The sequence below is a fragment of the Dermacentor albipictus genome, chromosome 1 (assembly GCF_038994185.2).
Source record: "Dermacentor albipictus isolate Rhodes 1998 colony chromosome 1, USDA_Dalb.pri_finalv2, whole genome shotgun sequence".
NCBI lineage: Eukaryota > Metazoa > Arthropoda > Arachnida > Ixodida > Ixodidae > Dermacentor > Dermacentor albipictus.
This window is the reverse complement of record NC_091821.1, coordinates 336374346-336391640: the sequence shown is the minus strand read 5'-3', so window position 1 is coordinate 336391640 and position 17295 is coordinate 336374346. Positions and strand designations below refer to the sequence as shown.

The 17295-nt window shown below is 51.0% G+C and overlaps 1 protein-coding gene across 3 annotated transcripts in view; it reads right to left on the bottom strand.

Moving 5' to 3' along the window:
- LOC139054560 (platelet binding protein GspB-like) overlaps positions 1-17295 on the bottom strand; it is a 249237-nt gene that overhangs the window by 156206 nt on the left and 75736 nt on the right. The window contains exon 1 of one of the 3 annotated variants that reach the window (XM_070531698.1): positions 15314-15862. The exons of the other annotated variants lie outside the window; for them this stretch is intronic. Coding sequence (XP_070387799.1) covers positions 15314-15393 — 80 coding nt within the window. The 5' untranslated portion in view covers positions 15394-15862. Of the gene's footprint in view, positions 1-15313; positions 15863-17295 lie in introns of those variants that run through there. 3 annotated transcript variants of the gene reach the window in all.

The following is a 17295-nucleotide window of genomic DNA, read 5'->3' as shown; positions in this document are numbered from 1 at the left end:
TTTGCGTAGAAATACATTGGCGTTCCAGTTAATTTGCTAACAAAACGTCGTTTCACGCGCTAAAGCACACAAGCAATTGAAACGCCAATGCATCTATCCGCAAAGTTCGGGAATTTATCTCTCGAAACTGCTGTCGTCCTGAGAATTCGTTCCAAGTGGATCCGCCTTTCGAAGTCCACTGCTAGAATTCGAAAATTACAATATGGATCATAATATAGTTAGTCAGAAAGTTAATTAGTGAATTTTTGTCAATTAGTCAATTTTGCATTTCACTTCTTTGTGCAGGTAGTGCACGCCGCTTCAAATAGACCGGCTCATAAACTAGAATTGAGCTATCTGCCACAGGCAGCCTTTAAAAAATTTTGAAAGTGTTCGCTGAAACACCCGGTATATGCCTCTCTAAGAGAAGTCCGCTTCACGCCGAAAGCACCGAGCGTGTAACAGGTCCAGCCCTCGTCAATGTTTTAAAACAGTCCAAAATGACGTGCTTCAACTATAGGCAACGTAAACAACTTGCGGAAAACGCTGTAACATCCGAACACAGACAGGAAGCAAGAGAGAGAAAATGTGGTTGAAAATGAAGTGGAAAGCCAGTTGACCTGCCAAGCAAGGTTGAAACAAGCAGAGCGAAAACATCTGTATACACTATAGAACAGCTGTACGGGCAAAGAATACAACACTATATATGCTATATATGTAACACCATATGTAATAATCTTTATTACCACGATGTTACACCATCCTGTGGTTACAAGCTTCGTCAGGCTCAGACGGCCCACGTCTACTTCCGGAACATGCATCGGTCATTCTCCTTGCAGCTGACCTCAAAAGGAGGGCGCTTTGTAACTGTTTTGAACAAATTTCAACTGTTTTGAACAAATTTCCCAGATTTTATTTAGTTTTGATTACAATTTAGTCATGTGCTCAGTTTAGACGTTTCATGGCACACGGTTTTGAGAAAGGATGTGCACCGATAAACCAAGCGATAACTTCACTACTTCCCTCCATGCGGCCTACATTCCGCTGCAACCAACTGCGCGTCCCAAAGTCGTCAACGTTATCAGCCAGACCTGAACAACACGTGACATGTACAAGGCCACGTCGTCCCATTCACATATTAGCGCCGTATTATTACGGCTTCAGACAGACCACTTGGGATCAGAAAAAGACGCAAGCTGCGCAGACGTGCAGACTTATCGTAAGCATACAGCGCTGAGCTCCACACATTCTCTACGAGCAAACCGACCGCTTTCTTATACCACTCACACAACAAAGAGGCTGAGAGAGAGGGAGAAATAGCATTACACGCCGGTATAGGTCCCGATAATGGTTATTCCTAATGGAATAACCAGGCACGCGGCGGGGTTTTCGGGTTCGTGTGCCGAGCTCAGCGGGCCATTAGTAAAGCAAACACGGACACAACCACCGGCGTGCGACTGCGGTCTGTAAGCTGGCGGAATGGGACGGACGCGACGGCGCGGCATTGCGCCACGGCACAATGGCGAAACAAAACACGGCGGGGTCCGCATCTTCCGCGAAGAGCGCGCCAATAATGCGCCATTGGGCATGCGGGATACAGGCTGTGCGATGCTCCGCCGCGCGAGACAATGGGCAGCAACGGGAGCTGTCCAAGGCCAAGCGCGTGCGCGCGACCACCACGCTGCTTCTTCTTGTTCTTCATATACACGGGGAGACGCGGTGCAGCATCGTTTGAGGTCAGCGCGCCAACAGGCTTTGCGATTGTGCGCCTGCCAGCGTTTGGCACTGCTAAAGAAAGCGCGCGCATAACTCTCTTCGTGCCGCGCGGTCGAACACGCGTGGACGCGTGCGTTGACATCGTGCGGTGGAGCGGGCGCGCCAGTTCAGTACGTGAACGTTGCTTACAAAGGAGGAACATGTAGTAGTAGTAGTAGTAGTAGTAGTAGTAGTAATGTAATATATGGGGTTTTACGTGCCAAAACCACTTTCTGATTATGAGGCACGCCGTAGTGGGGGACTCCGGAAATTTCGACCACCTGGGGTTCTTTAACGTGCACCTAAATCTAAGTACACGGGTGTTTTCGCATTTCGCCCCCATCGAAATGCGGCCGCCGTGGCCGGGATTCGATCCCGCGACCTCGTGCTCAGCAGCCTAACACCATAGCCACTGAGCAACCACGGCGGGTGTAGTAGTAGTAGTAGTAGTAGTAGTAGTAGTAGTAGTAGTAGTAGTAGTAGTAGTAGTAGTAGTAGTAGTAGTAGTAGTAGTAGTAGTAGCAGCAGCAGCAGCAGCAGCAGCAGCAGCAACAGCAGCAGCAGTAGTATATAGAAATACACAGAGCAGCACGATATTAAGCAAGGCGTTCGGATATAGAGACAGCCTCTACAGCCTCTTCTTTCACTATACAAGGGCGCAGTCGACAATAACAAGAAATGGTTCACAGGGCTCCCGTGTCCGTTAGTTGCCGAGGTGTGATTTTGGAGTCAACACGGAGGGGGGGGGGGGTGAAAAACACAAGCAAAAAGAAAGAAACAAAGCAAAACGCGCTCAGAAGACGGCGTGGCGCCGCGCGAGCGTCCTGCAAACACAAGCGCCGTTCACAGCCGCAACGCGCGGAAAAGCGTGTCAAATTTGCCGTCGTGTGCCACTCGACATAAAGAAGTTTCGAGGATGGTCACTCCTAAAAGGAATTACTCAAAAGAAAAATTGTTACATACACTGCCTACACTTTTGAACGAACACAATAGAACTGCAATTGATATTTCAAGGACCATATAACGAAACCTTAGAAGCCGTGTTTCTTTACGTAAATAAGTCATTTACATTTAAGTAACGAATCGCCACGTTACTTTTACTTCTTTCGATGCACGTAAGTTCTGGTGCCAATCTACGCATTTTGTTTTTCTTCTTTTTTCCCTTGCCATCTGATTGATAAATGTTTCCACATTTAGTGGAGTGTCTCGCGTTTGCTACTATCGCCGGTTGCATTGCATTGAGGGCCTTGTGGGCTCCTGCCAAGCTGCCTCTGCTTTTACCCACAGCCTCCTCCATTTTCCTGGTGGAAATAAAATTGTATTGTACTGCATATTGTATCGTACACTACATCGTCCACGCCTTGTAGAAAGCAAGGCATGAAGTTGAATTCCACGCTCTTTTCCTACATAGTTTGTCCAGCATACAACAAACTGTGCACGCATGCATCTTTCTGGCATCAGCGACAGCAGCTGAAGGAGTTTTTCACTCCAGAGATATACACCTCGACAATGATACAGACACAGTGATTGAATTCTGCGGAATAATTTAACCACCTGAAGTTATTTAGTGCACGGAAACCCGGGAGCCTTTTTTCCGCTTATCGCGCCGTATAAAAGCGACTGCAGCGTCCGTGAAAAGCAAGAAGCGGGGGGTCAAAGTTGAGATCAAAGTTGTTCCACTGAGACAGCGAGGTCACGTTGAAGAAAAGCTCTGGAGAGAGAGGGAGGGTCTTCAACAACAACCGAATAAAGTTGCCTGGAGGCACGTTTAGCAGGCTACTGCAGATGAATGCGGTGATGAACGAAATGATACACACAGGACATACGACACTTAACCACGCACATCACACACACACGCCCACAGCACGACAAGCTATATTAAAGTATCTCGTCAAAACCAGTGCCTGTCGGAGCAGTTATGTCCACGGTCCAAGTACATGCAGTGGTTCAAGGTGTGAACCTTGAAGTACACTTAGTACATGTCACTAGGACGGTCATTCGGAGTGTAAAGATGGTGCGATTGCATATTAAGTGTGCTATGTGTCATCTCCTACTTCTTTCTCATTTGCTGTCTTTTTTTTAATAGTATAGTATCACGTATGCCCAGGTAAAGTAGATGGTGCTCCAGCAAACCATACATGATTATATCGAGGCTCAGTCCGAATATATCCGCTTACAACTTCCTCCATGTAGCCTATATATACGAAAGAGGTTAGCTGACTGATGGAGCTTTACGTCCCAAAACGTCGTAAACGAAAGAGGAACAAAAGTTATGTTGTACACGCACCATACATTCCCCGCGAAATTCTTGCGCACGGCACGCTTGTAAGCCCTAAACTTAGGCATGCGCACTGACTACGTACATGCAGCAGGACCAACGTCTATAATACAGGCAACCGGCGAGTCTCGCTCTTGATGCAGAACAGGGAAAGCGCGTTGACTGGAGCCGAAGCTGTATAATAAATCAGAAAAGATGGAGCGGGAAGTTTAATCCCCGAGCCGTACCGATAATCCGATCAGCATTTCCCCCATGGCGAAGCAATCAGACATCACCGGTTTCTTCCTTTCCATGCACGTCTTTTTGCACCCTGATGCCAGACGCTCGCTAAGGAATCAACGCCAGGAAAAAGAAGAAAAAAAATGAAATCTCGTGAATATTAATTACGAAGGCGGATTGCGGCCAGCTGGAACAGTTGCTGCCGGCGACAGCATAGATGCGCTTGACAGCCCAGCGAGCAGGCGGGCGAATGACGTCCATGACACTAAGCCGCGTCCTCATCGGGCTCTTCCTCGGCCAGTGGCAGGGGAGAAATGGTGGGAAAGGGGGGGGGGACATTCCGAGAAAGAAGCCCCGAGTCTTCTTCTTCTTCCGGGATGACGACGACGACAACCGATGCGCGATGAGGAGGCGAGGATGCGGGGAGGTAACGATGCGCCGCCTTTCACGGCGCAGAAAATGCCGCACTACGCGCGCGCATCGCGAAGAGGACGCGAAATAACGAATCACCAGGCGTTGCGTAACTGTGTATTTGCACATTCCTTCTGACGCCAGATCCGGTCATAGAGCAGCTTGTGCTGCCGCTGCTTATTTCGCACGCACGTGTAAAAAAAAAGAAAGAAGAAAAGAAAAACAACACTGCAGGCCTAATTGTTGGCGATCTCACTTGCCGGGTGTCGCGAGAAGGCGGGCAGGGAGGCTTGCATCGTGAGGATTGTCTCCCTCCCTTGCAGCCAAGGGAGGGAGAAAATGTTTGTGCGTGTATGACTTCAAGAGAAAGAGACAGATGTAGTACGTTTCGTCCTGTGCCACTAATATATTGCAGAAGGCCGAATGAAACGGCCAAGTATGGACAGAACAGACTCGGGTCGCTTAATGAGCCGCTGGAAATCTCGCGAACGATACCGCAAACAACAGTTCCCCTCGCCAGGACGCGGTTTCGCTTCCGCGCCGCACGGCCAGATGTCGGCCACGACAAGGCGATAATTGGAAGTGGCCCTCTCCATCTCTCAGTCGCCCTATCGTTCCCCTCTCTTTCTTTCTTTCTTTCTTTCTTTCTTTCTTTCTTTCTTTCTTTCTTTCTTTCTTTCTTTCCGCGTTCCCTTGTCGCGACGGCGAGGCACGAAACGCTGCGTGGAAGGACTTCTGGCGGGAAGTAAATAAACTAGCGAATAAACCGGACCGTAAACAAACAATGCCGCCCCCCTTTCCTTTGTTGTGCCTAACTTCCTTGATCTATGGCCGGGGCGGCGCTGCAAAGGCCGTCGCAGCGCCTTTTCCGAGCGGCGCCGTTCTTGGCGCCTAATTATGCGGGCCGCTTAAAAGAGGCTCTCTCTCGCGAAGAAGCGCCGTCCATCGCCGGCGCAGGTATACATATACACGGGGACAGACCCCGGCGCCTCCAAGCGCGAGCAGCTACAGCTGTGGCCCGTAGAGTTCTGGAACACCGTGCCTTGTCGCTCCAGCGTTAATTAAGGCCCCTGGAGCTTTAGCAACAGTGTGAACGAAGCAATGGTAGGCGCTACTACATCTGCTATGAGCGCGAAGAGCGCAGCAGACGTACACCTCGCTCGAACTTGAACTCGAACGTACACTTCGCTCGAGCTCGTAGTTCGAACCTCGCTTGCTGTTTCGTGCTTGACGAAAAGCTCTCGCGCCGAAGAAAACGACATGCGGTATATCTTTCAGAGCAAATACAGCGGTGATACACGGTTGTTGAACGAACGTTGGGTGCGTTTCCTTTTCTGAGCCTTTTAGCTCAGCGTTACCGCGATCCTCCGCTGCCGGTACCGACTGCCACGGACTGCGCATGCGTGGTAAACCACGCATGCGCAGTCGGCGGTAATGGTATAACGGTAACATTATGCTAAAATACGTTGCCGGCCTTCTGAGCACACCGGAATACAGGACAGATTCAGGAGGAAACGGCCCGTTTTCTCTACCGCTTCACTTACTCAATTGACCTCACCGCCCTCTATCATCATGGAAAAACACACGAGAAAACGTACAGTCTGACTTTGTCTTTCGAATCACTTTAACTCTGACGGCGCGGCAGGCACTATAGAAGTGTGCATTGTTGAGACGCTCGTTTTACGATGTCTCTGAACGTACGAACACTGCGCCCCGGTCGCTCCCAAGTAAACGCTGTCAGAGCACGGTGCATCAGGTGTAACAACTTACACAAGCGGGTGTGTGTGTGACTTTGTTTACCTCCTTGCTTTCCGAGAAGGGAAAGGGAAGTAGACAAACGGATCGCTGCCCTCTCCGGCAAATCAGGCAAGGGAGCGGGCCACACCACTTGCGCCGGCGCGTTTCATGGCGTTAGGAGGCAGCCGCTGGCCAACGACGTAGAAGAAAGGTGCACACGAAAGGGAAGGAACAATGGAGTAACGAAAGCGCGCATGTAACTCATTTGCTGCGGAACTGCATCGCGAATGATTCCACCGCTTCTTCACTGCGGGGTTCTTGCGTCGCGCAGAATTTATACCGTATTTATTCGCATCTCGGCCGGCTTCGACTCGAATACGACATCTCGGGAACAGATGACAGATAGTACAAGAAAGCATCCTCAAATGTAAGCCGATCAAAAAAAAGTAGGAAAGGCACGAAAATTTTACTGCAGAAAGTATTTTCTAAAGCATCGGCACTACGTAACTTATACGCGACTTCACACAGTCACTTAGCTTCAATGTCGACATCGCTTCATTATCAGTTCTCGCTCTATCGTGCATCGTCGTCTTTGTGCGAGGAAGTGCAACGCCTAGCATATTCAGAAGCAGGCTCGTGCTGTTAGAGAAAGTTTCTGGCTTGTGACGGGTATACCGCTGAGGATTTTGTTGCTAACGACGCAAACGCTCGCTCCGCTTCGCTCAGCAACCCTGTAACTATCCCGTGTGACTGTCGCATGGTTCGCTGATCACAATCTATCCTTGAGTGCTCTTGACGACTTACAAGCTTCATATTTCATTGAAAACGTATCGGCTACATTCAGATACATGAAGACTTTCCCTATATATAATGAACTGTCCTTCTTGCGGATTTCTGCAGAACTCGTTTTGTCCGGCCCTGAACCCTATGCTGCCTGTCCTTCTTCGAGAAGTAACGCACCGTTGTTATTGCTATTTTGACTCCCCCTTTAAGATTACCTGTATTATCGCGGAATCGAAGGCGCGCAGCACGATGAACCACGTGTCAGTCGCATCAAAAAAAGGAGGAAAAAGAAGCAAACGGGCTTCTGCTCCTCCGCATAGCGTCGGCGGCGGCAGACTCAAGGGAGCCTGCAGAGGCGGCAGCGGTGAAGGAAGGGGGGTCCAGGGCACAGCAGGAGGCCGGCCACTGCTGTCGGGCACGGGCCAGCGCGAGGGGAACCGGTCACTCGCCGCCGCCCGGACACAAGAGAGAGCAGGGGGAATGTGAGGAGGGGGAGGATACGGGGCCTGGTCAGACCGCACCGGCCGTGGACGCCAAGGGCGCTACGTAGCCCCCTTCTCCATCACCAGCGGCCGAAGAAAGGGAAACAAGACACCGGAGGCGGCCGCCGGGCGCGCACGCATTCTTCCAGCAGCAGCAGCAGCAGCAGCAGCGGAGTTATGCAGCGGCGCCGAGGTGTCCGCTCGGTCGTCCCGTTCATGCCTCGGGGGAGGAAGAGGGAGGGGGGTGCGTTCACTGCGGGAAGTCGGGGGATGCCCCCCTTCATGACAGCGCACCAGCGCCTGCCGCTAAATTTTGCGCGAGCATGCAGCCGGCCTCGGGGAATGAACGGGTGCGGGCCGCATACACGAGAGCGAAGGGTGCCTGCCCTGGTATATACGCGCCTATCCTTTAGGAGGAGCTCGTGGCGGCACGGCGGCGTAACAAAACGTTGCTGCAGGTGAACGCTGGTTCCAAACCTCGAAGAGAGAGAGAGAGAGCCTCAGGGCCCGAGCTCCATTAGCGTGTTCGGCACAGCTCAACGCAAGTAGCTTGGAAAAACGTTAGAAAGGCGCACTAGCTCGTTTCTCACAAGCTGGAACGATCGTTAATTCACGCGTAAGGGAATAAGGCTTGCATGTCCACGAGCGTTTGGACTAGACGTTGTTTCAAGATAATGTAACACATGAACGCGACCACATTCACATTCAATTCGCGTGTCCCTCCGCGTCGCAGCCCTGTCAGCGCAATCTGGAGTGTCAGGTGACATTTCGCTCCGCATTATTTTGGAACGGACTGTATATAGTAGGTAAACAACGCGCAAACACGTCCGAAGAGCCGCTGTTCCTTTATAAGGCAAGCCTGATGTGGAACTTGGCCCGTTATCGTGCTCTGCGATGCGAGTCCTAGGTGTCCGTCCTCACTCCCCTATCCAATTCTCTTTTTCGCAAATAATATTACTCGACATCTGCGTACACTCTACGTTCTGCGTAAGCCTGATTACCGGATACAAGTTTGTTAATCTCAGTACGTTGGGCCTCGTCGATCACACACCCACGACCCTCCCGGACTGTCCGAGACGCCGCATACGCAACGCTAATTGGCTGAAAGCACCGATTCGGGCAGTCTGGGACTGTCAGGCGCGGATAATCGAAGAGGCCCATTCACTCACAGACGGATGCCAATTACAATGCTCAAAAGTGGATCACGTGTCCCCTCATCGTACGCCTGCGCTATTCGCTCCCGCTGCCACGTACGGTTTCAGATCATACCTCCAAGTTTCGCGTCAACCACAAACTCGTCTCGAGTAAGCCTAGCGCGTGTCTGTAAACCAGCGCACGCCCATAATACTAGAGGAGAGAACGCGGACACGTTCGCTGAAAAAGGTTTGTCCGTTGTGTGCGCGAATACTGGTGGACGGCATCAAACCGTGACAACACCGTTTCAAAGTTACGTGCCTGTCACGCTGCCTCCTCTTTTAATAACGAAGCATCCCCTCGCGTCACCCTCCTCGCCTCGGCAGCGCACGTGAAGTGGGAGCGGTCCGTTGCCGGAAGCCGCTGCTTCGCCGTTCAGTGAGCGGCAAATTACTCGCTCACCTCGGACGCCTGGTTACGTCGAAGCGGTATGTGAATGCTGCGAGCCATCGTTTCTCGGTAGGACGCTGTCTGGTGCAAACGTGTTAATCGATTCGTTTTCGTATGAGAAGATATCGTCTGCTTCAAATGTATGAAAAACAAAAATAGAGAAAAGGATATATCAACAAATGGAGACGGACACTGTCGTCTGTGGTGTTTTGACAGCGGAAGGTTGTTTCATTACAGAAAGGGCAATACGATGCGGCTTCCATGAAGTTCTTTATTTCCATTATTGATTATTTGGCAGCGAGCACCAGCGACGTGCCAGCTGCTGTCTAACGCCTCCTTTCGAGGAGGGCAGTGTTCAATAATTCAACGCAATAGTTAATTTTTTTCGATAAGTATACTTCAGGCCGCACAAGCCTCCGGAGCACGGAATTCGCTAAATAGTTGGATTTCACTTACGCCTCTGAAATTTCGGTGAGCAATGTGGTTCGGCACGGATGCATTGCCTGGGATTTTTCTTCTTTCTCATATTTCTTTTTTTTTTTCGGATCACATGCTCAGAAAACTTGTAGCAGGTGCACACACACACACACCGAGTTGAGTTAGCTTCGTGTTTCGCATTCCTCTCGGGAACCGCCGGACCGCTCCAGCAAAACGCACCGAGAAACCAGGCATTCCAGAATCGTATGGAACTTGGACACGCACAAACCATGGCCGAGAAAGCGGAGCATGTAGAGTTTCGCGTTCGACGTGCAAAATGAGCCGCGCTGGTATATTATACGCTCGACCAGCATCTCGATCTGCCCCCTTCCTTCGAGGCGTTCTCTCGCACATCGCGCTGTCAGCACGTACACAGAACACGCACGAAGCCGAGGTGTAGCCGAGGTCCGCTGCAGGTTCCGGCCGTTCAGTTCCGGAAGCGAGCCGCTCTTTTTTTTTTGTTCTTTCTTTCTTTCTTTCTTTCCTTCTTTCTTTCTTTCTTTCTTTCTTTCTTTCTTTCTTTTTCTCCCCCCACCATGAGGGCCGCGGCGTCTTTTGGAGGAGGCTTTCATGCGCGACAAGCTCGCTTGGCCGGCCGCCTGCGACCTCTGTAACGCGAAGGAGCTCTTTTTTCTTTTGTTCACTCGTTAGTTAGTTAGTTTTTTTTCCTTTTTCACAGGCAATTACTAGTAGTAACGCTGCATCGAACGGTATCGACACTGCACGAGCTATGCCTGCGTAGCGGAATAGCCGGACGCCTGTCGGCGAAACTACTTCCTCCTTTAAGGTATACGGCAAGGGAGAGATAGCGAAGTCTCAGATGTACCGCTACGATTGGACAGTCGACGGAAGTTCGGGCGCGTATAATCAAGCACACGGGAATCTAGGGGATAGCCAGATGGGAAAAAAAAAAACGGGCGGGAGGGAGGGACTCTTTCGGAACCACAATCACAACGCCCCCTGTTAGAAAATTGTTCGTGTTAATCCGATTCTGCGAGGAAGTCATCTTAGGAAAACTACTAACGAGCAGGGACCACCCCCTTCTGTTTAAGAGCCCGCTGCAAACACTACACGAAATGAATCCTTGGCAACGCAGTAGGTGGCTGGTTGTTAAATTTGCCTGGTTACACGATTACTGCGAGGTACGGCTCACGCACCAGTGCACGCTCCGCTCTTTGCGTGCTATACGCCAAACGAGCCGCAGCCTTCACTGGAATATTCAAGGTCCGTCCTCGCACAGAAAAAATTGAGGGAGGGAGCAGGGAGGCGTACTGCTTTCGCGGAATACACGTACAACACGCGCGGCTGCTAAAATAGGGCGGTGTGCACGTGCTCGCTTGCAGATCTGGTTTTCCGCTATACGAACTTATTCTGCACAGATGGTGTGTACGGTTGAACCTTGACCAAAAACGGCGAAGAACAGTGCCGGGCGGGGAGAGGAGATATTCTGAAACTGTGTGGGGTGTATTCTGCAAGTGTCCACCTAATGGACCATGTCCATTTCGTCCGCTGCAGAAGTTGTGGTTGGCTATGCTGGGGTATGACGTCAGGAGGAGACAGGCGCCCCCAGCCAATCAGCACTTCAGTAGCAGACGAAATGGAAACGTCCACTAGATGGACACTCACATACCCGCCCACCCAGGTCAGCGCGCATATGTATACAGTCGGCTCCAAAAGCTGCATCACTGCGTTCCCTCCATATTCGCAAGCCTCGTTGAAGGCTCGGCCGCTCACCACATCCAACTCGAGGTCGTTCGTTTATATTTCTTTATGCGGGCTGTACAGCGCACGGATGACCGCGTCGACGCAAAATGGGGCAAATACCGTCGCCTCTGAGTGTGCTGTGTCGCGTGCGCTGTTTATTGTCATACGAGCGGGCACGGCTGATAATCCACTATCGCACATGATGACGCTCGTCCGCACGAAAGTGTCACCACGATGACGTCTTCCGGGGGGGCCCTAAACCCATTGGAGACGGAACGATGGAGCGTCACATAACGCAGCTAATACTCTCGAGCAAGACCGGCCTTATGGTGCCGGGCCGGAAGCGGTCATCCCAGCACGCTCCGTCACGACTGAGGTATGGTCTTAAAGAGACACTAAAGAGGGGTGATTAGCTTAACGGTAGCTCATTGGCTGTGGCGTAACGCTGCTGCGAGCGAGGCCGATTCCATTGGCGGTCGCATTCGTATACGGTGGCGGAATGCAGAAAACGCTCGCGTAACGTGCTCCCTGCAGGTGCACATTGACGAAATCCGAGGAAATTCGTCCAGAGCGTCACACTTAAGGCGTATCTCATAACCTGCGTGTTGCTTCGCGACGTTAAAGCGACTGATTGTGAATGACTCACTATTAAACGTTTTTTCTTTTCTCGCCTTGTCTGTTCTTCCCTTTTCCCCCTCCCCAAGCGTAGGGTAGACAACCGGGCACGTCCTTGGTTAACGTCCCTACCTTTCCCTCTTCGTTTCTCTCTCTCTCTCAAAGGGACACAAAAGATGAAAGTAAGTTGAGCTTTTTTTCTTTACAGTACATTACATTTTCTACAATACCGAGGAAAAGCCACTCTTAGCGGGAGAGGACGCTGGGAAAGCCACAGAAGACGCAAGAACGAAATACACGGCTGGCAACGCCACCTCCTGCGCCTGCCAGCCTGTGCCTTGATCTTGCATTCTTTCTCACTTTATGATAATATTGCCTCGCGGTCGAAATGGAAAAAGAAATAAAGAAAAATAGCTTTCATGAACCGTGCATAGGGTGCACATTAAAGAACCACAGGTGGTGAAAATTAAGCCGGACTTCCCCACTACGTCGTATTTCACTTAAATCGCAGTTTTGACACGTAGAACCCCCGAATTTTTACATTTTCTTTAATAACACCCTCTTCTCGAGGAAAACAAGACACAACGAAAAACCGCATGAACATTGATCAGTACTTCCTGGCATTCGGCAGGCTTACTTTTCGCGTTCTTTAAAATAAGAATATTGAAGAATGAAAGAGAAAAAAAAAATGTACGAAAGACCTCTGAAAAGGTTGCCACAATGGGAACACTTTATTCTGGTGTTACTCAACACTCACGACAGCAGCTCGTTCACACATTGGGACATTTTGTGACTGCCCATTATGAAGGCCGTGAGCGTTAGCTGCGATATTACGCATCCTGGAAACGCTGCACGCTACGGGACACTCTGTATGTTGTGCAGATCGGGCGAGCTGACGCCAGGAACACCACTTCCACGTCAGGCGAGGCGCCGTAGGGCAGATTTTCGGAAAATGTCCGCAGTTATACGTGCCAAAAGCACATGATTATGAGACACGCAGTATAGCAGGGGACTTCGGGTTAATTTTGACCACCTTGGTTACTTTAACGTGCATCCAATTCACGATACACGGGCGTTTTTTTGCATTTCGCCCCCATCGAAATGCAGCTGCATGCCGCAGCCGGGATGGCCAGATTTCACAGGGAAAGCCATACTTCAACTGATTGTCTCACAGTCACTCCACTATTTGCGACGGACTTTGCTACTTCCTGCAATTCAACCCCCACCCCCTTCTTAAACCCAGGCATCGCAAGAATCCGCTGCCACTTGCAGATTATGCATCGTTAAAGTTATCGTTATTAAGATAGCGATAATTCGGAGCTATGTCGTGGCTCCGATTGTTTTACAACGTGGAGAGGACGACATAAAAAAAAATAAACCTAACAGAAACGTAACGCTTAAGACAACTTGTGGGTACTGCTTTCACCGAGTGCGCTATGCGTCTTTGGCAAACAAGTCCCCGTGTGAAAACAGGTGTTGGCAAAAAGCTACGTTGCGGCACCAGGAGCAAATTCCATTACAGGTATGCATATCCTGACACAACGTCATTCGCATGTTTCGTTCAGACAAATCTGCTAAAAAAAGAAAAGAAGAGGAACGATATCGTGCCCTCGAAACAAAAGAAAAAAAAACGAGTAATGCGCCGAAAGCCACGTTGACTCGCAAACCGAGCTTCGTAACGCACTGCACTGTTTGCTCATTGGGAGCAACGATTCTCGGAATATCTTATTTTTACAGCCACACTGTTACCACAGGTGCGACGGCAACCAACAACGTCAACAGCCAGTTGAAACCGGTGCATGTTGGAACTGGATTCCTAGGCTGACACGGAAGCTTCAGTTTCTACCCGTACTCTTTTACCCGCACGTACATGGGGCCACGCCCCTTCTGCGCAAAGCCAGCAACAAGGCACAGCTCGACCATTTGCTGCAGCTCGGCGACGACTGTGATTAACGCCGTCACGTGATTACCACGCGCTCGACTGAGGTCCTAAACACCGTTAGCAGCGTGGCTGGTAATAATGTAACAACTAAAGAAATCACCAGGTTCCTTCTCATTTATTAATCACTTTGCGAGAGGGAGCTACGAAAGCGATCTACAGCGAAACGCAGTAGTTATAGGCTTGAGGCGCGCATCGTTGCCCAGAAATGATCCGAAGAATATACGAGACTTGCGTAGCTTGCGTGTCGGATTGTAGCAGCTAGCATAATCAGCTGTACGGTGAAAAAAAAAAATGGGGTACTTTCATGGGGTACCACCTATAGGGTACATTTCACGTGCACTTAAATCCAAGTACGCGGACGTTTTTGCCATTCGCCCTCATCGGAAAGATGTACAGTTGGCTGAAACTTTCACTGAAACGCATACCGACGCTATGAGCAGAAAGTGACGTCGGCTTGCCTTTGGGAACAGCTGCGAAAATGACAGCAACCACTATATCACGCACCGCTGCGGTGCTTCTGGGAGTGCGCCTCTTTTTCTGATGCACATAAGAAATTACCTGGCCGGCGAAAGCTATGAAAGCCAGGGGCGTACGCAAATCACTGCGTACTGCAGGTTGCGCCAAATGTTATCAGTCACGGATGCGGCCCGATAACTTGAAATCAGTATTGCGCATCTGCGGCAAATTAATTAAAGCCGCTGTGGGGGAGGGGGGGGGTCAAAGAAAGATGAAGTAGCGACGTGAGATGCCAGGAGTGAAGTGTGAGTAAAAATATTCCGGTTACGCCGGACGTCTAGCCAAAACTGCCAAGCAGCGGCACAAGTTCAAACCATATTGATAAGACACGGTGCATGTCGTTAACGGCTAATTAGTACCCTACTTGAGGAGACAGAAAGAGCGAAAGCGCCGCAAATGGACAGCTTGTTGGTCGTGTCACTTCGATTGGGTTAAACAGTCGCCAACGGATTAGGAATACGTGGTTTCGTACCTGACCATACCGATAGATTGAGGGCATGTGCGGCATCAATAGAACGGTACAACGACCGAATCGAAGGTATCCCGCACAAACTGAACGAACACCTACGCGAGGAAAGAATGCAACAAGAAAAAGAAAATACGCGCTGGAATTCCAACCGCTGTGCGCGCGTCAACTGGCGCGTCGGTTTCGAACGCCGCATGACCTCAAACTGAACTCCAGTGTCAAACCGTTTGACACGCTCAAGGCCAGATCGGCAATGAACGTCGCCATGGAGGTGCACTACAGCGGGAAAACCTTCGAGGCTCGCCCGTTTGCGTCAACGGCATAGCAATGTTCGCGGACACAACGCGCTTGACACGTCGTCTCACCTGTCCTGCTTGGCCGGCGCTGAGACGGAGGCGTTCAGCGAAGCCGTCTTGTCCGTGCAGGAAGTCTCCGGCGCTGCCATGGCTCTTTTCTTCGAGAGGTCAGCTCGGTTTCTACTCGAGCGTACCGACGAAGTAGAATGGCATCCTCAGTCGACGGGTGATCATGGTGCCCGATATTCCATAAGACGTCGGCACATCCGCCACGGCTCGGAATTACCGGCCACAAAAAAGAGCGAGGCAGGCTCCGGGGAGAGCAATAACACCTGGCAGCGGCCGCGGCGGCAGTTGTATACTTCGTTCTCTGAAGGTTTTTCGTCGGGCACAACTAAGCTGTTCACATACGATCCACAAGTATTCGAAATCCACACAGCCAAAGTAACACCGGCTACACGGCGAAGACGCTGGGCTTCTGCGGTCGTTTCGTAGTCGAGGAAAAGAAAAGCCGGCCCCGCGCTGGCGTTCAAAACAAAACCGTCGCCTTCGGCACTCGTTTCGTCGCTGCTTGCTTCTCCCAGTTGCCGCGGTCGCCAAGGCAGCCGCTGTAGCGGCGGCAGCGTGCGCGATAGCAACACGTGACTCCACGCGCGACCGCGGCGCCTCTCGCGAGTTGTAGAGAAAGCACGCGGAGAATCGCAGGCGCGAAATTCAAACCTACACACTGCGCAAGACTCGCGGCGCAAAAGCACCTATCGAGGAATGCAAATAGCAAAGTCTTTCAGTCCAGCGAAATTGGCCTCGCCTGTTCTGTAAGCAAACAAAACGCGAGCTCAGCGGCCTTTGAGTACGTGAGAGATCTTAAGCTGCCTCGCAGGCTATAGCGTTCGTTCCTAATGTGTAATACGCCTGCTAATAAATCTTTTTTAAAATATGTGGTTAGGCCTATCAATTCGTAATTGCTCATCAGGAAAGAGTGAGGTAAGTCGGTAACGTTACTGTACGCGCTTTAGAGAAAGCCTGTTAGAAAACCTAACATTCAATAATTGACACACCCTCTGCCTCACTTCACGCGAAGTGTGGCAGTACGACAAAACGTGGCCAGCAGTCGAATTGCCACGACAGCAAATCAAACGGACGCCATGTATCACACACCCAAATGCTTCCCTAGTCGTATATTTCAACGCAGCGGTCGGCAGGCAAGAGCGCCCTCCAGTCGCGCAGCGTCGTCCGACCGCTTCACAGCGCGGCGCACGCTGGCCGCCGCGGCAGAGTCGGCATCTCGTGGCGAACGGGAGAAGCGCGCGGCGACTGCTGCTCCTGTTTCGACTTCAGGGTGCTCCACCGCACGGCACTCGACAGAAGGCACTACGTAAACTGACCTTGGAAAGGTCACTTATGAGCTAGCCTCGGCGGTAGCGCAGCGGCAACTGCTGAATGCCGGGCCGGCCTCTCCCTCGCTCATAGAGTGGGGGGGAGCGCAGGAGAGAGCGTCTTGGCCGGGCGTCTTGGCCGGAGAAGCTTCCGGTTCGGCCCCTAATGATTACCGGTTCACCGTTCCTAATATGCGCAGCAGGCTCTTGCGCGAACCTTCCAAACAGCGCAGTAGATGCACTTTCCACGAAGCCCCTGTCACCGAGAAGGGGGGGCCCCGAGCCTTCTCGCGGGGCAGCGGCTATCTTTGCGCCGAATGCGCGTACCACAAATTTCTTTCTTTCTTTCTTCCTTTCTTTCTTTCTTTCTGTCTTATAGGTGTTTAGGGAAATGTCGGCCTCGTTCGCAAGACGCTAGCTACTCCAATTCGCTGACTAGTGTAGATGCTTGGGCGGTTTGATTGTACGGCGCGATTGCACGGGAATGCGTCCTCAGCCCTGCTGTGTTCTCGAAAAATAAAATGCTCAAATGGTTAAAAATTAAGACGAAAGATTAGAAACAGGGAGGCTAAAATTTATGACAATAATGTTTCCTGGTGCACTAAAGCATGTACGGCTAATGCGCAGAACGATGTGAGTTCCGATGCGCAAGTGTAAATCATACCTATGTTCTAC